Source organism: Trachypithecus francoisi, unplaced genomic scaffold (genome assembly GCF_009764315.1).
Source record: "Trachypithecus francoisi isolate TF-2019V2 unplaced genomic scaffold, Tfra_2.0 Lachesis_group20, whole genome shotgun sequence".
NCBI lineage: Eukaryota > Metazoa > Chordata > Mammalia > Primates > Cercopithecidae > Trachypithecus > Trachypithecus francoisi.
Genome location: NW_022681466.1, coordinates 25683873 through 25708518, shown reverse-complemented (window position 1 = coordinate 25708518; position 24646 = coordinate 25683873). Strand labels below are relative to the sequence as shown.

At 38.7% G+C, this 24646-nt stretch overlaps 1 protein-coding gene across 13 annotated transcripts in view; it reads left to right on the top strand.

Moving 5' to 3' along the window:
• Positions 1 to 24646, top strand: part of SPAG9 (sperm associated antigen 9) — a 163630-nt gene that overhangs the window by 60556 nt on the left and 78428 nt on the right. For 8 of the 13 annotated variants that reach the window (XM_033183522.1, XM_033183524.1, XM_033183523.1 and 5 more), the window contains 3 exons: positions 1654 to 1724; positions 14177 to 14271; positions 20054 to 20204. In XM_033183522.1, the coding sequence (XP_033039413.1) occupies positions 1654 to 1724; positions 14177 to 14271; positions 20054 to 20204 (317 nt within the window). Of the gene's footprint in view, positions 1 to 1653; positions 1725 to 14176; positions 14272 to 14683; positions 15147 to 20053; positions 20205 to 24646 lie in introns of those variants that run through there. The other 5 variants (XM_033183527.1, XM_033183526.1, XM_033183525.1 and 2 more) reach the window with 2 other exon arrangements.

The following is a 24646-nucleotide window of genomic DNA, read 5'->3' as shown; positions in this document are numbered from 1 at the left end:
CCTGGGCAACAGAGCGAGACTCCGTCTCAAAAAAAAAAAAAAAAAAAAAACAAAAAGATGAACAGTTGAAAATAGATACGGTTTGTCCAGTAGTCTCAGAATTCCTTTAAGCTTTTAATCAGCTTAAATGACAAGAAGTAGTAGAAAATGTTTATTTTGAGATTATTAAATATCCATAATTTGCTTGGATTTCCTGTTGTCAAATAAAAATTGTAGAATTAAATTTATTTTAAAAATTAATTTATGGTTTTATCATCTATTATTTTATCATGACACATCTGCATAATACATTTGCTTATTATCGCTTTCAGCCAAAGGATAAGATGAGCAGAAGATGTACTCATGACTTGCGTGGCATGACAAAATGTGCTCCGTGGGTACTGTAGTGTGTGTTTACTCTGGTGCAAATGTAATAAGCCAACGACACATAGGCTTGAATTAGAAACAAATCAAAACAAAGAGAGCTACAGTTTTCCTAATCACATATTTTCAAGATATTTAAACAAATTATGGTAAGTAAAGGTACACAAACCCAAAATGAATTTTCTGGGCAGCACAAGCTATGTTTTGTTTGGTTTCTGGTGTGTTAATATTAGGAGGCATATAGAACATTCATATATCTGCTGTTGGAGTATTAGTTCATACTAGTTCCTTCTACAGCTGTCCTCCACAGTTACCAGTTGTAGATTACACACAGCCTTGCCTGTTTGCAGCCAGCTGACCCTTAAACCCAGGGAACATTTTCAACTATGCTAAGGCTTTCCAACAGACATACATGAGTACTCTGACCAACTCCTTTAGCACCAGCTTTATTTCTCCCCAGACTGTCTCCCACTGCTCTTTAGCCAAGTATGGGCTCCTCCAGTCTGGCCAGTCTCCCCTCTGCCTCACCACCACTCTCTGCCTCACCTCTGGCATGGTTTTGTGTTCCCTTCTCTGTAGTAACAGTGTCAGGAATGCTCTCATTACCTTCTGTCTTGAGTACTGTAATTTCATCCTTTGTGGTTCTGTGTGGATACCACCTCCTACCTGAATCATTCCTCTTTGCTATCAGATATTCTTTCCTGTGGAATCCTGTCCTGACATTCTGTACCTCAGAATCTATTAATAAAACTTTTTTTTTTTAAATACCCTAAAGTTGTATTCTGTGAGCACTACCTCAAGTCAGTGCCACTCACAAAACCCATCAGCAGAGGGAGCTAAATAAAAGATGAGTCCCTGAAATTGAGAAGACCTGAAGCCAAAAAAGTACTTATAAACAATCAACTTTCACAAACTGCCAGTACTAAAAAAAGAGCTTGAGTAGTGTCGGAAATAAATGATTTGGGCCCTAATCCCAGTTTAAAACTTTGATGAGGTGATTTGTGTTTTTGAAAGAGTTAATTCTGTATCATGTTAAAAAAAAACCTGTTTAGGGGGATGACTTGATAAATATAGGAATATTAGAGAACCAATGTAATGTATTCCCCTCGTCTGAAAGTTTTCATTACGAAGGATGATGAAATGAAGTCACTGCTTTGTGAAGACTTGCATATGGAGCACTGAGTCTGAAAGTTGCTAAGGATTATGGATAGCCCATTCTAAGTTTAAACGTGTACTTTTTCAAGTAAATTTCTTGTTTTGTTTTGATCAAGTGTATGTATTTAATTTCAGTTAGCAGACTTGAAGAAAGAGAAGCAGAACTGAAGAAGGAATATAATGCATTACATCAAAGACACACTGAGGTGGGTTTCTAGGTTTTTCATTACAATGCTATTATTGAGACAAAGAAATGAACCTTAGAAAATATGTCTTAATTTTCTTTGAAAATCAGAATTTTTTAAAAAAGAATAATTCTTGGGGATTCTTTCAAGAAAACATTAAGTTTCATGTGACATTTATCTAGTTACCAAATGTCAACTTTTCTTGTTTTTTTCTGGAATTAGCTTTTCATGTGGTAAATTAGTATGCTACGGAATAATTTAGTTATTTGAGACAGCGATAGTGCTTGTTTCCTTGGCTGGCTAAGCAAAAACGTGTGTGTACATAATGAAGTTTCTGTGATGCTAAGATGAGAGAAACGATTTGTTTTATTACCAGTTTGGAAATTATGGATTGGTAAGTTATTGGTAAAGGGTCTCTACGTTTGTTATCCAGTGTAAAGGACTTATTTGCATTAAGCTCATAACAAATAATATAAGCACAAATTATAATGCGTTAAATCAAAATAACTAAAAAGTAGGTTTTTTGCGTGAGTTTTCAGTATTTTAAGTTAAGTTTCAGCACACAATCTCCTCAAAGGAAATTAGAAAATGTACTTGAGGAGTGAACAGGCAAACTACAGAATGGGAGAAAATTTTTGCAATCTAATCATCTGACAAAGGGCTAATATCCAGAACCTACAAAGAACTCAAACAAATTTACAAGAAAAAGCAAACAACCCCATCAAAAAGTGGGCAAAGGATATGAACAGACACTTCTCAAAAGAAGACATTTATGTAGCCGACAGACACATGAAAAAATGCTCATCATCACTGGCCATCAGAGAAATGCAAATCAAAACCACAATGAGATACCATCTCATACCAGTTAGAATGGCGATCATTAAAAAGTCAGGAGACAGCAGGTGCTGGAGAGGATGTGGAGAAGTAGGAACACTTTTACACTGTTGGTGGGACTATAAACTAGTTCAACCATTGTGGAAGGCAGTGTGGCGATTCCTCAAGGATCTAGAACTAGAAATACTGTATGACCCAGCCATCCCATTACTGGGTATATACCCAAAGGATTATAAATCATGCTGCTATAAAGACACATACACACGTATGTTTATTGTGGCACTATTCACAATAGCAAAGACTTGGAACCAACCCAGATGTCCATCAGTGACAGACTGGATTAAGAAAATGTGGCACATATACACCATGGAATACTATGCAGCCATAAGAAAGGATGAGTTCATGTCCTTTGTAGGGACATGGATGCAGCTGGAAACCATCATTCTCAGCAAACTATCACAAGAACAGAAAACCAAACACCACATGTTCTCACTCATAGGTGGGAATTGAACAATTAGAACACTTGGACACAGGAATGGGAACCTCACACACTGGGGCCTGTTGGGGGGTGGGGGGTGGGGGTTGGGAGGAGGGATAGCATTAGGAGATATACCTAATGTAGATGATGAGTTAATGGGTGCAGCACACCAACATGGCACATGTGTACATATGTAACAAACCTGCACGTTGTGTACATGTACCCTAGAACATAAAGGATAATAATAAAACAATAAATAAATAAATAAATAAAAGAAAATGTACTTGAGGGTTTTTAAACCATTTCATGATTCCCTGTCAGCCTCTCATGTTGCTTTTGTTTCTATTATCTTAATGTGAAAATTATTTTGTATATCATGGTCAGTCTGGGGTTCACATACCCAAATAAGTAGAATTTTTAGTTTTATGCAATATTTGTTACATGAAAAAAAAATTCCTCTTTTTTTTCCCTCGCTAGTCCTGTATTTCCTATAATACATATGGTTCCAGTCTTAGCCTGTTTTTTTTTTTTTTCTTTTCCCTAGTTTGTGTGATCTCTTATTCTGCGTCTGGTAGAAACTATGTTGTTGTTTTTCTTTAGAAGAGTATAAAAACCTTTATAATCATAAAACAATTTAAAATCATGTTTTGGAGAATATCCACACAGATTGTATTCTGTGTACAGTAAGCATATTAATGCTACAAAGATTGTATTTACATTATTGTAGCTATATTCTGTTGTTGCTTTGTGTGTGTGTGTGTGTGTGTGTGTGTGTGTGTGTGTGTGTGAGAGTCTTGCTCTCTTGTCCAAGCTGGAGTGCAGTGGCACGATCTCAGCTCACTACAACCTTCATCTCCTGGGTTCCAGTGATTCTTGTCCCTCAACCTCCCGAGTAGCTGGGATTACAGGTGTGTGCCACCATACCTGGCTAACTTTTGTATTTTTAATACAGTAGAGACGAGGTTTCTCCATGTTGGCCAGGCTGGTCTTGAGCTCCTGACCTCAGGCAATCCACCTGCCTCAGCCTCCCAAAGTGCTGGCATTACAGGTGTGAGCCAGTGTGCCCAGACGTTGCTGTTTCTTTGTTTGTTTATTTGTTTATTTTAAAAAATGTTTTAGGGCCGGGCGCGGTGGCTCAAGCCTGTAACCCCAGCACTTTGGGAGGCCGAGACGGGCGGATCACGAGGTCAGGAGATCGAGACCATCCTGGCTAACACGGTGAAACCCCGTCTCTACTAAAAAAAATACAAAAATCTAGCCGGGCGAGGTGGCGGGCGCCTGTAGTCCCAGCTACTCAGGAGGCTGAGGCAGGAGAATGGCATAAACCCGGGAGGCGGAGCTTGCAGTGAGCTGAGATCCGGCCACTGCACTCTAGCCTGGGCGATAGAGCGAGACTCCATCTCAAAAAAAAAAAAAAAAAAAATGTTTTAATACCGGCCATTGCTTTTAAGGAACAGAAAACCCCACCACACTCAGTTGCGTTTGCGTTTGAATAATGTGGTTAGCACTTGCTTGGGGTATGGTGTAGAATTTTTCCCTGTTAGCCTTGACACGTGAGATTTGATTATTACAAACTTCCGCTTAATAACCATACCCAAAGCATGAAGTATCACAGAATTGATATCCAGTAGTGGATGGAAAGGATGGTCCATGAAGGGCTGGAACCACAGAACTCAGGGAAGACAAGAGCAGGTTATACAGCAGCTGTTTCAGTGTGTAAAAAATACCCACATTTTGGCTGGGAGCAGTGGCTCATCCTGTAATCCCAGCACTTTGGGAGGCCAAGGTGAGCGGATCACTTGAGCCCAGGAGTTTGAGACCAGCCTGGGCAGCATGGTGAAACCCCAACTCTGCCAAAAAAAAAAATATACAAAAATTAGTCAGGCATGGTGGCCTGCGCCTATAGTCCCAGCTATTCGGGAGGCTGAGTGGGAGGATCACTTCAGCCCAGGAGGTAGGGGCTACAGTGAGCCAATATTGTGCCACTGCACTCCAGCCTGGGCAACAGACTCTGTCTCAAAAAAAAAAAACAAAAAAGCCCTCACATATTAATGACATTTGTTAGATATTAAGGTTTAATTTTGGTGGATATTAAAATTTAATGACATTTGGTGGATATTAAGGTTGCTAAGCCTATCATTGATTTTTACAGCATTCATTTCAATGCCTATACAATGTGCTGTATGTACTGTTCACTTAAGTAGTACTTATTAAAGCTGATGATAATACATACATATATGTTATATATATATATAGTCTTTTTTTCTTTAATTAGACAGGATCTCACTCTATTCCCCAGGCTGGAGTGCATTGGCGCAGTCATAGCACACTGCAGCCTCAACCTCCCAGGCTCAAGCAATCCTCCCACCTCAGCTTCCCAAGTAGCTAGGACCACACACATGCATGCCTTTTTTTTTTTTTTGAGATGGAGTCTCGTTCTGTCGCCCAGACTGGAGTGCATGGTGTGATCTCAGCTCGCTGCAACCTCTGCCTCCTGGGTTCAAGCGATTCTTCTGCCTCAGCCTCCTGAGTAGCTAGGATTACAGGAGCGTGCCACCATGCCTGGCTAATTTTCGCATTTTTAGTAGAGGTGGGGTTTTCCCATGTTAGTCAGGCTGGTCTCGAACATCTGACCTCGTGATCCATCTGCCTTGGCCTCCCAAAGTGCTGGGATTATAGGCGTGAGCCACCATGCCCAGCCATTGCATGCCAATTTTTAAAATGTTTATTTATTTTTATTTTTTGTAGAGATAAGGTCTCACTATGTTGTCCAGGCTGGTCTGGAACTCCTGGGCTCAAGTGATCTCCTGACTTGGCCTCCCAAAGTGCTGGGATTATAGGCGTGAGCCACTGTATCCAGCTATAAATATATTTGGGGGAAGTAATTGATTGTGATAAATAATAAATAATGCTTTTGTTTTTAAAATGAAGCTCTAATCTTTTTTAATAATTGAAAATTGTTAAATTATGATGTATTGAAGTATAAAATATAAAATATATACTTTTTTTTTCTTTTTTGAGACTGGGTCTTGCTCTGTCATCCAGGCTGGAGTGATCTTGGCTCACTGAAGCCTCCACCTCCCGGGTTCAAGTAATTCTCCCACCTCAACCTCCTAAGTAGCTGGGATTACAGGAGTGCACCACCACCACGCCCGGCTAATTTTTGCATTTTTCGTAGAGATGGGATTTCACCATGTTGGCCATCCTGATCTCAAACTCCTGACCTCAGGTCATCCACCCACCTTGGCCTCCCAAAGTGCTGGGATTACAGATGTGAGCCACCATGCCTGGGCTGAAATATATACATTCTTGAAAAATAACTGTAAAGTGAAATTTCCTATTTTTTCCATATATTTAATAAAGGTGAAGATATGCTTCTATAAAAAAGCCTGACATACTAATTTTAAATGAAAACATATAATTTTTTTTTTTTTTTGTCTATTTCTATTCCTTGAGGAAAAGATACTCTAGGAAGAAAACAAGATCTCCGGAAAATTTTCAATGACCAAGTCAGAGAGCTAGGTCTGTCTAGTAACCAAGGCAGGTTTCCCACACTGCCCAAAAGCTCTTTTCATAGATCTCTTCCCTCAGTTATAAGCAGCTTCTATCCTCTGACCTGATAGACTCCTCCCTATATTTTGTTTTGCCTCAAGGAAGGAAGGTTTATGTAACATGGATGGGGCTGCTTTGAAATGTGGGTCTATTCTACTCTAACCCACAATTTTTTCTGTTTATACATCTGTTCTAGAGATGTCATTCAATTAGCAGTTTTAAATAGCTATCTAAAGCCAAAGAACTAGGCACCCTTAAAACATAAACTCTGAAAACATTCAGGGAAAGGAAGCCTGAAGGGGTTTAACCTTAACCTTTTCATTATTACTTCCAAAGAAGGTAATGTCTTTTAATAGTTGTTTAGCACTCTTATGAAACATTATTCGTTGTTGCTTAAGGGAAACCTGCCGTGGCCTTTTCTGATTTGATTTAAGAATAACTATTCTTAAATTTAAGAATAAGTAGTCAACTTTTTTTTTTTTTTTTTTTTGAGACGGAGTCTTGCTGTCACCCAGGCTGGAGTGCAGTGGCCGGATCTCAGCTCACTGCAAGCTCCGCCTCCCGGGTTCACGCCATTCTCCTGCCTCAGCCTCCGGAGTAGCTGGGACTACAGGCGCCCGCCACCTCGCCCGGCTAGTTTTTTGTATTTTTAGTAGAGACGGGGTTTCACCGTGTTAGCCAGGATGGTCTCGATCTCCTGACCTCGTGATCCGCCTGTCTCGGCCTCCCAAAGTGCTGGGATTACAGGCTTGAGCCACCGCGCCCGGCCGTCAACTATTTTTAAATCAAATTTTTGTATACATTACTGAATTTGCTTAAAAGAAGACATGCCTTAAAGAGGGCAGTGGAAGAAATATAAAGGACAATTTTGAAGCACTTGGGCCCACGTGTGTATGCTAATTACCAAAAACTTTAGCCCTTTGGAATCTTGGGAGAGTCTCAAATCAGGGAGTGTTTGAATGCATTCTTATTTTATCCTCTGACCAAATTCTCATCCATTCCCATTTTACAGATTGAGGTTTAGAAAGAGTCTGTGAAATGATTTGCCCCAAATTCTACTGGTGATTAGATTTGAAGCCAGGTTTGTCAGATTCCATTGCCTGAACTTTTTTTTAAGATGGAGTCTCGTTCTGTTGCCCAGGCTGGAGTGCAGTGTCCTGATCTCGGCCCACTGCAACCTCCGCCTCCTGGGTTTGTGTGATTCTCCCAACTCAGCCTCCCCAAATACCTGGGACTATAGTCGCATACCACCACACTCAGCTACTTTTTGTACTTTTAGTACAAAAAGACTGGGTTTCACCATGTTGTCCAGGCTGGTCTTAAACTCCTGGCCTCAAGTGACTTGCCCGTCCTGGCCTCCCAAAGTGCTGGGATTACATGCGTGAGCCACAGCACCCAGTCTACCTGAACTTTTAATAACACACCTTGGCCGGGTGCGGTGGCTCACGCCTGTTTTCCCAGCACTTTGGGAGGCCGAGGCAGGCGGATTATCTGAGGTCAGGAGTTTGAGACCAGCCTGGTCAACATGGGGAAACCCCATCTCTACATGGTGGCAGGTACCTGTAATCCCAGCTACTTGGGAGGCTGAGTCAGGAGAATCGCTTGAACCCAGGAGACGGAGGTTGCAGTGAGCTGAGATCATGCCACTGCACTCCAGCCTGGGTGACACAGCAAGACTCCATCTCAAAAGAAAAACAAAAACACACTAACACCTTTAGGTTCCACTAGATATTTTCCTTTTCCCTCCCTCCCATCCCCCCCTTTCTTTTTCTTTTTTTTTAATTTTTAAATTCTCTTTCTTCCTTTCTTTTCTTTTCTTTCTTTCCTTCCTTCTCTTTCTATTCCTTTCCTTTCCTCCCTCCCTTCCTTTCTTCTATCCTTTCTTCCTCTCTTTTTCTCTCTCTCTTTTTCTTATTTTCTCTTATTCTTTCTTTGGAGGTGGGGTCTTACCATCTTGCCCAGGCTGGTCTCAAACTTGTGGGCTCAAGAGATCCTCCTGCCTCAGCCTCCCAGAGTGCTGGGATTAGAGGTATCAGCCATCATGCCCAGCCTGACATTTTTCTTTTTTCTTTTTTTCTGAGACGGAGTCTCGCTCTGTTGCCAGGCTGGAGTGCAGTGGCGCGGCCTTGGCTCACTACAACCTCTGCCTCCTGGGTTCAAGTGATTCTCCTGCCTCAGCTTCCCAAGTAGCTGGGATTACAGGCACACACCACCACGCTTGGCTAATTTTGTTTGTCCTTTTAGTAGTGATGAGGTTTCCCCACTTTGGCTAGGTTGGTCTCGAACTCCTGACCTCAAGTGATCCTCCTGCCTCAGCCTCCCAACGTGCTGGGATTACAGGCGTGAACCACCACACCCAGCCTCAACCTGACATTTTTCTATGACTCTTTGCTTTATGACGTCTCCACAACTTTAAGATTAGTGGCTTTGGGAGGCCAAGGCGGGTGGATCACTTGAGGTCAGGGTTCAAGACCAACCTGACCAACATCTCTACTAAAAAAAATACAAAGTTAGCTGGGCATGGTGGCACCTGTAAATCCAGCTACTTGGGAGACTGAAGCAGAAGACTTGTTTGAACCTGGGAGGCAGAGGTTGCAGTGAGCCAAGATTGCTCCATTGCGGTACAGCCTGGGCAACGAGTGAAAGTCTGTCTCAAAAAAAAAAAGATTAGTGGCTTTGTGATATAGGTTGTGATTTGGGGGACGGCGTAAGGAAAGATTGAATGTCAAAATAATTAAAGGAATCCAGGCCAGTTATCTTCAAAATTTCACCAATGCCTTGCTTTTTGGTTTTAGTTAATGCTGAATGATGGTGAACCTCTATTGTGAAGGTATCTCAAGGGAGGGGATTTGGGGTTTATCCCAAGCCAGGATTTTCCAGATAATGTGCTTGGCATTCTTCTTAATAACTTCAGTTGTTTATTGCTGAATTGACTCCTGAATGTGTGAATTAATATGCATACCTGAGAAAATTGAGAATTGCAGTTCTGAGACCAGAAGCAATGGGCCTGGTGGACCCAGGAATCGATTATCTGAAGCATGTCCCATTTTACTTTCTCACTTCTCTTTTCTATCTAACAACACTGGTGCGCCCTCCCACTCACTTTTTTTTTTTTTTAACCTGAGTGGATACTGTGAGGCCTTATTAATATTTAAATTTTTATGTATTTTTTTTCTACTTTTTTGTGTGTTTATAGACTATAGTGCATAACATTTTATTCTAGACATCAGGAAATGCTTTAGTGTATGGGATTTTCTTGTGGGTACGAGGAAGAAAGGACAGTGGGCTCATTGCCTGCTCAGAGAATTACGTACAAAGGCAGATAAGGCCTGACTCCCGTAATTCTTAATAGTTCAGATGACTGAGTCAGGCAGGCCGGAGTTCTGGCCCCAAAGCTAGTGACAACTTGAAAAGTTAGTCATTGACCAGACAATTAACTTGGATAGAGTTTACGTATGAAATCATGATACGGTGAGGATTAAATGGAGAAAAAATGGCTGTAAATGCACTGACTGACATATAATTGGTGCTCAATAAATAATAGCTGCCATTTTGTTGTTATTGTTCTCTCTTTTCTTTTCCCCCTCAGTAATTTTTGATTGTCAGTTCTTTCCTTTAAGTGCTAGTTTGGTTGAGTTAGAATTGATTTCATTATATAGATGATTTTGGAATGTCAGAAAAGCCAAAACTGACAAACGGGATCTAATTAAAGAGCTTCTGCACAGCAAAAGAAACTACCATCAGAGTGAACAGACAACCTACAGAATAGGAGAAAATTTTTGTAATCTACTCATCTGACAAAGGACTAATATGTAGAACCTACAAAGAATTCAAACAAATTTACAAGAAAAAAACAACCCCATCAAAAAGTGGGCAAAGGATATGAACAGACACTTCTCAAAAGAAGACATTTATGCAGCCAACAGACACATGAAAAAATGCTCATCATCACTGGCCATCAGAGAAATGCAAATCAAAACCACAATGCGATACCATCTCACATCAGTTAGAATGGCGATCATTAAAAAATTAGGAAACAACAGGTGCTGGAGAGGATGTGGGGAAATGGGAACACTTTTACACTGTTGGTGGGACTATAAACTAGTTCAACCATTGTGGAAGGCAGTGTGGCGATTCCTCAAGGATCTAGAACTAGGAATACTGTATGACCCAGCCATCCCATTACTGGATATATGCCCAAAGGATTATAAGTCATGCTGCTATAAAGACACATGCACACATATGTTTATTGTGGCACTATTCACAATAGCAAAGACTTGGAACCAACCCAGATGTCCATCAGTGACAGACTGGATTAAGAAAATGTGGCACATATACACCATGGAATACTATGCAGCCATAAGAAAGGATGAGTTCATGTCCTTTATAGGCACTTGGATGCAGCTGGAAACCATCATTCTCAGCAAACTATCACAAGAACAGAAAACCAAACACCACATGTTCTCACTCATAGGTGGGAATTGAACAATGAGAACACTTGAACGCAGGAATGGGAACCTCACACACTGGGGCCTGTTGGGGGGTGGGGGGAGTGGGGAGGGGTAGCATTAGGAGATATACCTAATGTAAATGATGAGTTAATGGGTATAGCACACCAACATGGCACATGTATACATATGTAACAAACCTGCACATTGTGCACATGTACCCTAGAACTTGAAGTGTATTAAAAAAGCAAAGAAAAAAAAATAATCCTGTGAACAGCTTTATACAAATAGCATCTTAATGAAAGCAAGTGTATTAATAAAAACAAAAAAGAATTAATAGCTGATATCTGTAGGATTTGTAGACATGGATCATAAAACTAAATAAATATTGATTAAATAAAATCTTGATTTCTGAGGAAGAAAGAAGAATACTATATCTAATTACATTGAACTAGTCATTAAAAGAAAGTTTAGAATAAGATAATAGAGAATCTGTAGAATGGCTGTTTGAGGGAGAACTATCTTTGCATTTTGCTTGTCATTCTTTTTCTATATTGAGTTCATAGATTACTATAAAGCAATCTGGGGTAAGTTTGTTTTCTTCATCTGAATGCTTAAAGAAACTTAGGTCCTCCATTTGAACAAATCAATTCCATACATACAATTACTTTACTATCCAGTATATATAAGCATTCACAGCTGGGTGCTGTGGCTCACACCTGTAATCCCAACACTTTGGGAGGCCAAGGCGGGTGGATCACTTGGGGTCAGGAGTTCGAGACCAGCCTGGCCAATATGGTGAAACCCCGTCTCCACTAAAAATACAGAAATTAGCTGGGCTTGGTGGTGGGCACCTGTAGTACCCAGCTACCCTGGAGGCTGAGGCAGGAGAATCGCTTGAATGTGGGAGGCAGAGATTGCAATAAGCCGAGATTGCGCCACTGCACTCCAGCCAGTCTCACTGTGTCGTCCAGGCTGGAGTGCAGTGGCATGATCATGGCTCACTGCAGCTTTGACCTCCCTGGCTCAAATGATCCTCCCGCCTCAGCCTCCCAAGTAGCTGATACTACAGGCGCATCCCACAATACCCAGCTAATTTTTTAAAAAAACTTTGTAGAGACAGGGTGTCCCTATGTTGCTCAGGTTGGTCTCAAACTCCTGGGCTCAAGCAGTCCTCCCACCTCAGCCTCCCAAAGTGCTGGGATTACAGGCATTAGCCTTTGTACCTGACCTCTTTTATTTTTAAGGTTTTTTTTTTTTTTTTAAAGGGGTCTCATTCTGTTGCCCAGGCTGGAGTCCAGTGGCATGATCATAGCTCACTGCAGCCTTGAACTCCTGGGTCCAAGCAGTTCTCCCACTTCTGCCTCCCGAGCAGTAGGGACTACAGGCGAGTTCCTGCTATTAGTTGTATTTTTTTTCTAGAGCAGGTGTCTTGCTATATTGCCCAGGCTGATCTCAAATTCCTGGCCTCAAGCAATCCTCCTACCTCCCAAAGTGCTGGGATTACAGGCATGAGCCACTGCAAAGCCTTAATTTAGGCGTTCTAAAACCTTTTGAAAATTTAAATTGAGATTGATTAAACCTGACAGTCACTTTGTTATATTAGTTTCAGTTTGATTTTTGTTTCTGAAAATTCTTCCTGACACAAGGAAGCTCATTATTTCTGACTTGCTGATGGATGAAAAGTGTATTTCTTCAAAACTGTTTTGTAAATGGTGGTAAAATCTATAAATTTAAAATAAAAAGTATGTCAATTAAAAAATTTAAGATACTATATTCATGTGATTCTGTTTTCATTCTTTGTGGCTAACATTTGTTGTTTGGACTAGTCTTCACTGGAGAACAGTCCGGTTAATTTGTTTTATTTCATGTGTCAAGAGTTCATCTTTTTGTTTATTTGATGATAAATAACATCTTAAAATTAACTTATCTTTCCTAAGTTTTGTACATGCCAAATAAAATTTCTGCAAGAAAAGCATGCTTTGTAAAGTGAATTTAAACTTTTTAAAAAATTTATTTTGTTACTTAATATGCTACAGTGCATATTTTAAGTTTAGAGAAATTGAAATACATCTTAATACAGCTAAAGTTTAGTGACTTCCAAAGCTATTCTATCCACAGTGTTAAGAATTCAAGTAATATTCCTTAGGAATGGTGAGAAGGGACATTAAAACAAAAAAGAGAATTCAAGTAATATTCCCAAGAAAGACATCAACCTTTGCTTGCCTCTTAATATTTACACCCTTTAAATACTAACACACTATTTCTTGTTTTTTAAAATTCATTTTTTTCTTATTCATGTCATGTTAGTGTCTCTAGCAAAGGCCTTTTGATTTTATGTCTTAATTCCAAATTTAGGCTTTTTAAAAGTGAAGCTATACATTATCAAGAATCAAATAGGACATTAGAAGTTCTTGGCAGTTTATGTACTTTATATTCTTGAAGTTTTTACTTTCATATTCAGCTTGTCTATCATATGATTCCTTATCTAAGACTCAAAAAGTGTTCTAATTTTTTTCATTTGTATTAATTTGCTGCTGTTATAATAGATGATTATACTAAGTAATGATACCAGTAACAGTCAAAGGAGAAAGTATTTTAACATTCTTTCAACTAAATGTACAGAAAGAAGAAACTTTTCTTGGTATTAAATTAATTAAATTGAAAGTGATCTTTATTCTGTTAATTTCTTTTAAAATGGAAAAGATCAGCACATAAGGATATGGTTTCTTCAGAAGTTTCACATTAATTTCTTTGTTGTGTCTCATTTTAGTGAATGGGTTTTTCAAATGCCATCTATTATTTTTAACCCATGGTCTTTTATCACTTCTTTCCCGGTATCTGTTTACTAATTTGTGTTCTTTATGTCAATATTATTTTAATAGCATCACATATTGTAAAAAACTGTGGGTTTTTTTTTTTTTTTTGCCGTGCTAAGCAAGATATTAGCTACTTTTGTGGGCACCAGCATCCTTAAATGAAAGCATTTGCATATTACTTTCCATTAAAATTTTTTTCATTCCTTAATATTCTCTTACATGGAATTGAGTAGTCTGATAAATAAGAAAATTGTACAAAAATGTTTTCCTTGTTTTAACACTATGATTTTATTCCGGGTATTAGCCTTAAATGTTGTGTATTTTTTTCTTTCTTTAAAATAGATGATCCATAATTATATGGAACACTTAGAAAGAACAAAACTTCATCAGCTCTCAGGGAGTGATCAACTAGAATCCACAGCTCATAGTAGAATTAGGTAAGCTTTGTTATATATTTTGCCTTGAGGAAAAGTAAAATAAATAATATGTTTGTTTCTGTTTTTCTCTATTCTTTAATCCTGAAACAATAGTTAGGCTGATTCAAAAAGCTCTCCACTGTGATTGGAATGCTACAGGAGAGAATAGCACAGAAAAGTAGAAACCGTTTTTACTGTTAAAAAAATAAATTATGAGCCATCCATATAAGCAGCATATTTAAGTATTTAGATTGTTTTCTGATACTTAATGGAGATTATACTAGGTTTAAAATTTTGTAATTTATGGGAATGCTGTAATTTTTTATTTCTCCTGTGTAATTGGTTTGAAGTCCTTTTTGTTACAGAGAGGCATGTTTGAAAGGGTTAGCTAGCCATCTGTTTGATGTAGGAGTGTGAATAAATTATGTAGATCTTCAGGCATTGTAGCCAATGAGCTAAGCCAGGACTCTTAGTGGAGGGGAAAATAGTTAATAGGCTGGCTGTCGCTCGGGGTTGCAGCATAAATGTTAGGAGCAGCAGCTCTATGGTTATGAGGTGGGGAGAACGGGATGACGTCATCGCTTGAGAGCTGCTGCAGGATGGAGTGGAAAGCTGCTGCTGATGGCATTGTTTTTGTGGCAGCAAGCTGAATGACAGATCCTCACTACAAAGATACCCCTTTGGCCCCTGTGTAGGCCTCCTGGTTCGGGTGTTTCACCATGCCAGCACAGCGCCATGAGTCCTGGATGCATGCTGCTGTTTGTGTTTGGCTTTGTTGGCGGGGCGGTGGTCATTAATTCTGCTATCTTAGTATCTCTCTCTGTTTTGCTGCTTGTGCACTTTTCTATTTCTACCGGTGTGCCAGCTCTGACGCAGAACCTACCAAGGATACTCAGGTACTCCCGTCTCTTTTAGAAGCCCCTGCTTAGCTGATTTTTCTTAAATTTTTAGCTCTATGGGTCTGCTTTGTAACCATTTCTGTTGCAGATTGAAACAATGGAAAATGGCCTGAAGCTAGGATTTTGATTGTTATTTATAGTAATTTATAGACCATCAGTTAGGATTATAGCTTTATGTTTGGAAACCACCGACTAAAGAAAAGGATTTTCATATTGTACTTACACACAGTACAAGGTCAGTGTGGTCTTGTTTTAAGCAGAATGTTCAAAGTAAAGGAGAGCAAGAGTAGAGCACCGGGTCCAAGTTTATACAACCTCTGCATTTAGCTTCTGAGCATTTAGGGACAAATATCTTTTATGCTTGAACTTGCAGTTAGTTACAGGCCATAAGTTTATTTTGTTTTAATTATCCTTTGAATGATAGAGGTTCAGGTATCATTTTTGTAATTTTTGATAATAGCTCATGGGAACTGACAATTTATAAATATTTTCCTCCTAAAACAAAATATGTTTTAAAGTGAAAAAATTTAAGACTTTTAGGTTAAGGAATGCATTTTTCCCCATTATTTACACATCAAAGTTGTGAAAGCTTTACAAAGCCTATTCACTATTGTTTTGTCAGATGTTGCCCTTTCTTTTCTTTGTAGTCTTGGGTGACAAATATCCATGCCTGCTTGTGGGGGTAGTCATTAATCTCTGTAGCTTTACTGTTGCTCACTCTACTTACACCCTTTAAGAGGCATCTTCTGTATTTTAGAGACTTAAGGTTGTGGTTTCTTTTGTTTTCTAAACCATCAGACTAACACTCTCTGATTTGTTCAGATTTCTGCTTTGTGCATGGTTTTAAATGAAAATTCATAGTATATAATTTTTATTTATTATTTAAATGTTTATAAAATATTTAAGCCCTAATTGTAGATTTAGATAAATTAAGAAGAATTAAAGTAGTAAATTCCCTCAATGTGTTTCTTTTTTTTATAGGTTAGTTCAAGTTTAATATTAGTTGAAAGCCCAGAAATTAAATTTCATCTGTGATTTAAAACTAGATACTTGGTCTTTTATTTTCTTTCCTAATTTATAAAAATTGGGAATAATCTTACTACTTGTATATATATTAGTACATAAAATATTTGTATATGTGTATCTGTATATTTAAGCTTTGAAGAAATTAAAAGCAAACTTAAGAATATGTAGAATATTAAAATAAGACTAATGTTAAGGGGCTGTCTTGGGTTTAGACTTCATTTGGGAGGGCAGTGCCATGAGCTGCTGTGTGGCGCCTGCAAGTGGGTACGACAAAGCTTTCGAGTTGAAGTGCCTGGGTGCAAATGCTCTATTGCACGTGGCCGTAGGAGCTTTGGCAAGTTGCTTGATCTCTCTGCCTGAGTTTTCTCTTCTGACGGGAGTTACCCCTTTGGGTGGTTTTAAAAATCAAGTGATTTTGTTATTTTGTATTTAATTATAGTTGCAAGATCTATGGTAAATTACTCAAGTAAATAATTTTCATAGGTACTTATATGTGCCCATTTTTAGCAGAAATTGTTTTAACTACAGCTTTTATTGATAAAATACCTTATAATTAAATTTTTAAAGTTCTTTACCACAAAAATTGGCTACTGATCTGATTAAGTAAAGATATCAAAGTCTTCGATATTAAGATTAAATTGTCAAAAAGTTGGTAGTTCCAAGTAGGAAGTACCAAGGAAAGCAAAGGGCTTGGAGTTGAACAGTACTGGCTTTGAATCCAAACTCTGCCGGTTACTAGTGGCTAAAATCTCTGAGCATCACTTTTTCTACTCTGAAAATTGGAAAAATAATCCCAGTTTCTTGATAAGGATTAAATGAGATAATGTAAATAAATCATCTAGCTCAGTACCCACCATGTGGTGAGTGTTCAACAAATGTATTTTTTCTTTTATCTCCCTTTATAAAGTAGATTTTACTAATTAGTTGTATCAAATGTGAATATAGCCAAAAAGCTGTTTCAAAAATGTAGTTGTAAAATTATTTATACACGTAAGCTAACATTTAATAACCAACTCAAAAATGGATATATGGAAGTAGGGCAATTAAGAAAAAAGAATTCTGATACTTGGTGATAGCTTTGTTTTCTAGACAAGTAATAGCAGATGTTTCAGTCTGGGGGTGTCAATCTGCCACTTGATAGTTTTCCATGCGTATCTCATTTTATTTCTTCTTCTGTGAGTTTAACTGAAGCGTTTAATATATACCAACATAGTACCGGACTAATGTTTACCTTTCAGGGTTTCTTTTCAAAAGTAGGATTCTCATGAACTTGGCCTAATTATGCACCCTTCTCTCCCTTAGCCCAACTATATGTAATTTATAAGTAAAGTAAGGGGAGGAGTATGTAGTGATTATTTTTTCAGAGTTGGAACATTGTAACCTAGAGCATCATTGACCCACTTGACAGATAGCTGTCAGTCTCTGAAGAGATGTCCCCTCCCTGTAGAGTAGTGTCTGAATGATTGATACAAGCAAATTAAAAAGGTGGGAATTCTACTTATAATTTGGGTTGTAGATTTTGTTGAGTGTGGATTGTAGATTTTGTCGACTGATTTTGTTTACTTTTTGGAAAGTAAAATTTGGATTCATAGAAGACTTCTTCCCCCAATAGTTTTAAACATTTTCAACATTTGATATGTGTGAAAATGAATGTGTTATCATTCATATAGGAAATAATTCTAACGACTGGTTTATATTTTGATTTCTGTTAGTGTGAGGGCATCTTATGAAGTCTATATATCATCTTCCTGGTTGTCTTTGCATTTTGAGTTAGAGAGCTTTCCATTGTATTCAGTCATTAAATTCCCAGTCACCTTTTGCTTAACTCATTAAGGTATGTTAGAAAATAAATAAAAGTCAGCTAGTAGCTCTTAGTAGAGAGCTAATACTCTCTACTAAGAAAATCCTTGGATTTTCAGTTCTCAAAATATGGGGGGAAAACATCAGGTTGACAACTTTTTATTTTGTACAGAATGGATATGTAAAGGAAATCTAGCTACTTATCACTGTCACCATCATTTAATGAAAGAAAGGGCATTTTAAAATCAAAGAAGAAAAGATGTAATTTAAAATAAGGGTCAGTCATCTTCAAGAAAGAACAGGGTTCTATAGTATATGGGAATGTATATGTGTACAATATGTACTACATTATCTATGCACTAAGGAAATAATAATGCCTCTTTTTTCATGGACTTACTATAAAAACTTTGTTGCTGAACAGCGTTTGGGAATAACTGGTGTAAACATGATAGCTGACTAGTCACTTTAATTTTTGTCATTTGGTTGTCCTGGCAGCTCATAGTCACAAACTTAGATTTGGTATTAAAATTTACCCTCTTGGCCAGGCAAGGTGGCTCACACCTGTAATCCCAGGACTTTGGGAGGCTGAAGCAGGTGGATCACGTGAGGTCAGGAGTTCAAGACCAGCCTGGCCAACATGGTGAAACCTCGTCTCTACTAAAAATACAAAAATTAGCCAGACGTGGTGTTACATGCCTGTAGTCCCAGCTACTCGGGAGGCTGAGGCAGGAGAATTGCTTGAACCTGGGAGGCAGAGGTTGCGGTGAGCTGTGATCGTCCCATTGCACTCCAGTCTGGGCAACACAGCAAGACTCTGTCTCAAACAAGCAAACAAAAAACTACCCTCTTTTTGTACTGCCTTCCTGCTTTTGAATCTTCCCCCTAAATCAAAGTTCTGTTTTTAAATTTTATTTACTTGTGCATACAACTTTGATTAAATGTAATCTCTCAAACCCTTTGCTTCACCTCATTTTTAAGAAGGCATTGGGACACTTTTACTAGTCCTTTTAGATTGTTAGGAATGGAAGAACACACCCTTTGTATTAAGTGAAGGCACATTTCAAAAGTGGCTGAAATTTCTTGGAATAAAAATGAACTACAGAATAAAAGACTTACTTAACAAAACTGAAAATTTCCCACTTTTATTAATAACCTCATTGTTTCTATTCTAACTTACATTCTTACCAGTAGAGGTATGAATTCCAGGAGGCACCAATCCTTTAATGTCTCATTTCTTTCTAGTTTCTACACTTTTGAGTTAATGACCCAGGATGACCGGTTAGTAGGCTTGTTTCCACCTTCTAAAAGCTCTTCGATTTGGAATCTTCTGTGCATCAACAAACGATGTGTTTCTCATTGAAATTCTGTTAGTATTAAAATTGTAACTCTTGTTCATTGAAACTTCCCACAAAGCACTGGAAATTCAGTAATCTTTTATAGAATTATTTGGCCTTCTTATTTGGAAAAAACTGACAATGGTTTTCTCATATGTACTATGCTTGGAAGAAACTCATATAGTGGTTCTGTAGAAAAACAGCTTTCCTACTTGGGTGGTGGGGAGAAAGATATTTTGAGTTCTTTTCATCATTTAATAGGTAACCCTGATTTAGATAATGTATTGATTTTCCTCTAGGCAGGAAAGGCATACCCTGAAGAGGCTTCAGTAAACATCCAGGGATTAGCGAGAGGATTTGGGAAGTCTAGAAATGGGTTGGGCTCACTTCCAAAGAAGGAGGGTGCAAGTTCCCCTAGGGCTAAGCTACGTATGATGAAAAACTCAGCAGCAGCTCTTCTCCAGACCACACTAGACCACTGACTGCTTCTTGGGCAAGGAACTCATCAGTAACTTATAAGCTTTCCTTAACCCTTCTTACCACTTTTCTTAGTTGATTTCTTGAGGCTAAACTAAACTGAGACTGTCCTTCCTCTTTGGTAAGTCTGTTTTATTCAGATGGGCAGACAGTGTCATTTTCGAGTGATGGTTGTAAAACAGTGACAGTCCAGGCTTACTTACAGTCATGGCAAATAAAAAACTCAAAATAAATGAATGCCGAATTTTTTCTCCCCTCTTCAAATAGAAAAGAACGTCCTATATCATTAGGAATTTTCCCATTACCTGCTGGAGATGGATTACTTACACCTGATGCTCAGAAAGGAGGAGAGACCCCTGGATCTGAGCAATGGAAATTTCAGGAATTAAGTCAACCACGTTCTCATACCAGCCTGAAGGTAAGCTTTAAGCTGCTGAAATTGTCAGTTTACATTTCATAAACTTGCTTATCCTAATTGAAGTGCTAGACGACCACAGTATAATAAAAAGTAATTGTTTGTATACATTTAGTTTGTAAAATTGATTTTTTAAATTGAAAATGAGCTCTTCCCAAAGAGTGTGTTTTTTAGTATTTCATTTCAAATTATATAGGAAAAAAAGTGAAGCATTATATCGTCTTGATTAGTATACTAATGACAAAAATTAATTTCTATTTGATTTAGGCTATATGAGTTTAGGGTAGGGTGACTAGTGAGCCTAATTATATTAGAACTGAAAATCACTATTACCAGAAAGTCTTGGTTCATGTTAGAGGCTTTCCAGTTTAGCAGGGTTTCACTTACAGAAAAACAAAATAGAACAAATACACTGTTCCTTCTTTAAAACCACTTCATAGAACAATCTACAAAAATGCATTCTGTTTAGCTAAAAAGGCCTGGTGTAAATTAATTATAGATGTGTTCTTGACCAAGAACTTGTCATCAAATAAGTGATAAATATAAACAATAATATATGCTAAGAGTGAATATGAACTAATAATTAACTTTTAAGAATACTTCACCGGGCGCGGTGGCTCAAGCCTGTAATCCCAGCACTTTGGGAGGCCGAGACGGGCGGATAACGAGATCAGGAGATCGAGACCATCCTGGCTAACACGGTGAAGCCCCGTCTCTACTAAAAATACAAAAAAAAAAAAAACTAGCCGGGCGAGGAGGCGGGTGCCTGTAGTCCCACCTACTTGGGAGGCTGAGGCAGGAGAATGGCGTGAACCCGGGAGGCGGAGCTTGCAGTGAGCTGAGATCTGGCCACTGCACTCCAGCCTGGGCGACAGAGCGAGACTCCGTCTCAAAAAAAAAAAAAAAAAAAAAAAAGGAATACTTCAAGTTATGTTCTGTATCTTTTAAAATGAAATATTCACAAAGATAATACTGATTATTAAAGATTTTTTGTTACCTTATAAAATCTACTCATCATGAAACAGGCCACCTGCAATGAATAGAAATGAATTACATATATCTTATTTCCTTTTCCTGCTTTATTTTTCTCCATAATACTTGTCATGGTCTAAGCATGTAAAGATAGTTCTTAACAATGCTTCTAAAATACTGTCATTTACTGTATTTATTTGCCTCTAGACTCCTCCCTAAGAACATGAATTCCATGAGGTTTATTTACTGCTGTATCCCCCTAGCACTTGGAAAAGTGCCTAGCACATTATAGGTACTCAGAACATGTTTGTTGAATGAATGATTTGTTTTAGATGTTAGAAAGAATCTTTGAGGACAAGATAAGTGGTCTTTTTCTCAACTCTAGAATGTAGAGGCATTCAGAATCATTCTATTGACCTTTGAAATGTGCTCAAAACAGTAAGCAGTTGATAAATATTTGATAGTTTTCTCCCACTGAAAAGCATTTTTAACAATAAGGGTTACCTTTTCCCCCTTCTTGCTCAATTTGTTAGAAGCTAATAGTGCTCAGTATTAGCCCACAGTGATGTTACTGGGTAACTCTCTCTTTTTTTTTTTTTTGAGACGGAATCTTGCTGTGTCGCTCACGCTGGAGTGCAGTGGTGCGTTCTCCGCTCACTGCAACCTTGGCTCACTGCAGCCTCCTCCTCCTGGGTTCAAGCAATTCTTCTGTCTTAGCCTCCCAAGTAGCTGGAATTGCAGCACCCACCACCATGCTTGGCTAATTTTTGTATTTTTGTATTTTTTTTTTTTTTTGAGATGGCGTCTCGCTCTGTCGCCCAGGCTGGAGTGCAGTGGCCGGATCTCAGCTCACTGCAAGCTCCGCCTCCTGGGTTTACGCCATTCTCCTGCCTCAGCCTCCCGAGTAGCTGGGACTACAGGCGCCCGCCACCTCGCCCGGCTAGTTTTTTTGTATTTTTTAGTAGAGACGGGGTTTCACTGTGTTAGCCAGGATGGTCTCGATCTCCTGACCTCGTGATCCACCCGTCTCGGCCTCCCAAAGTGCTGGGATTACAGGCTTGAGCCACCGCGCCCGGCCTAATTTTTGTATTTTTAATAGAGATGGAGTTTCACCATGTTGATCAGGCTGGCCTGGAACTCCTGACCTCAGGTGATCCACGTGCCTCAGCCTCCCAAAGTGCTGGAATTACAGGCGTGAGCCACCATGCCTGGCTGCAACTCTCTTTCTTTACTCCTGTACCACAGTGGGTCTTTTAGCTTTCTTGTAGGTTTAATAGATTTTCCAAAACACTCATGTCTCAATCGCCTACTTGCCGTGTCCACTTTCCCAAAACAAAATTAAGTAGGAGGGATACTTTTAGTACAAAAAAATCCCATATGGTAACTATATTTTAATTACTACCCAAAAGTGCACCTTAAGAGATTATTATAATTCTCTTTATTTTTTAGTCCACTGATAGGGTATGCCAGAACTTTACTGACAAGTTTTAAACCAATTAACAAATTATTAGTATGGACTTAAGCAGAGGAGTTTCTTGTGTCCTTCCCAGAGAGTTTCTAAAACGAAACCCTATCTCTCCCTACTTGGTCTGGACATGGAGTCACTAAATGGGATAAAGACTCAATGAATAAGGATTTCCATGAATGGGGTGGTGCTTACAAAATGGCAAAGTCTAGTTTGTAAATCATGTTACTAGTTGGGATGTACAGTATTTTATTTTTCACCGAAGCCCTTGTCGTTCACTAGATAACTTTCTACTTTACCAGGGCTGGAAGTTGGGTTTAGGATTCACTTGTGGGCTATGCCACAGGTATGTCACATGCCCTGTCATTTTGGTTTCCGTGTATAACAGGAATTGGACTAGACTCTAAAATATCATTTCCCCTGAGATTGAGATTGGGGATGACCTGGCCATCTTAGGGCATGTTTTGACTTCATTATGAAAAAATTGAAGGTGTAAATTATAATTAACACTAGTTTTACTACCACAGTTTTTCTGTGAAGTAAGGTTAAGGTGAAAATGCCCTGTGAGAGGATGACAGAAAACTTGTGGCAGAAGAGGAGCAGATAAGGGGATTTGCCAGTGATTGTAAAGTTATGGCCCTTCTTTGTTGGTGTGTTACAAATTTCTCAACTGTGAGAGACCTGTGGTAAGTGAGGTTATAAATAATCTAATGGATTTTCTAGGAATGATGCACCTAGAAAAATGTACAAGTTCTTAAAAAGAAATATTTGTACATATTCTTGATTTATCACAATCTCATGGAGATCGACAAATAAATGAAATAATAGAACTTCAAGTATTGTTAAAGCAAGGTAAGCTAAAGAGTAATTAGTAAGGAAGGGCACTTATTTTAGGGTGTGAGAGAAAGCCTCTGGAAGATGACTTGCATCCTGGCATGGGGATGTGCCGGTGCATGGGAAGGTCTGGAGGAGTACGTGTTGAGGAAGATGAGATGACAAATGCAAAGGCCCTGACGTGGGGAAGAACTTCATTATGTTTATATGGTGGTTTTCTCTTCATTGCACTCAGGCTTTCAGTCCTACTTACTGCCCCAACATGCCTTCTGTCAAGGGTGCCAAAAGAATCCATCTTTCCAAATCTAATGGAAAATTCTCAGTCCTCATCTTACCTTTTAGCAGCATTTATATATTTGAATATATTCAGCTTCTTGAAATACTTCCTTCAGTTTGCTTCCAGGATTCCCCCTGGCAAACACACACTGATTTTCTTCACCATTCCTTCTCCATTGCTGGTTTCTCTTCTGCTTTTGGACTTCTAAATGTTGAGGTACTCCTCAGCCCTTCTCTACTTAATCTGGGTAGATCAAATTCCATGTCTGTAAATCCCATCTGTGCATCAGTGTTCACAGATTTGAATCTCCAACTCATATCCCTTCTCTGGACTCTAGACCTCTGCATCTAATTGCTTTTCTTTATAGTTTCCTCACATATATATGCATTACCTTGCCTAGATTACCACCAGTAGAAATACCCTCATTCAAGGCCAGTCCAAATATCACAGTTTACATGTATTCTCACACACTAGAGACTAACACCCTATTGATTGTCCTCAAATCGAATTTAGAGATCAGTTCAAGAAGAAAGCAGAGAAGTTATGTATTGCTTTATTAACAGGAATTTCATACCTGGGGATTTCTAGTGAAACTGATAAAAAGAAACTCCTTATGTTAAATGATCAAAGCTGTTCTGTTAAAAAGTGTATTATAAAAGTGCTACAGGCTGGATGGACATGGTGGCTCATGCCTGTAGTCTGAGTACTTTGGGAGGCCAAGGCAGGAGGATCGCTTGAGTCCAGGAGTACAAAACCAGCCTGGGCAACATAGTGGGACTCCATCTCTTTTCCTTTTTTAAAAAAAATGTTTATACACGCACACACACACACACTATATATATATATTTTGTGTTTGTTTGTTTGTTTTGAGATGGAGTCTAGCTTCATCCCCCAGGC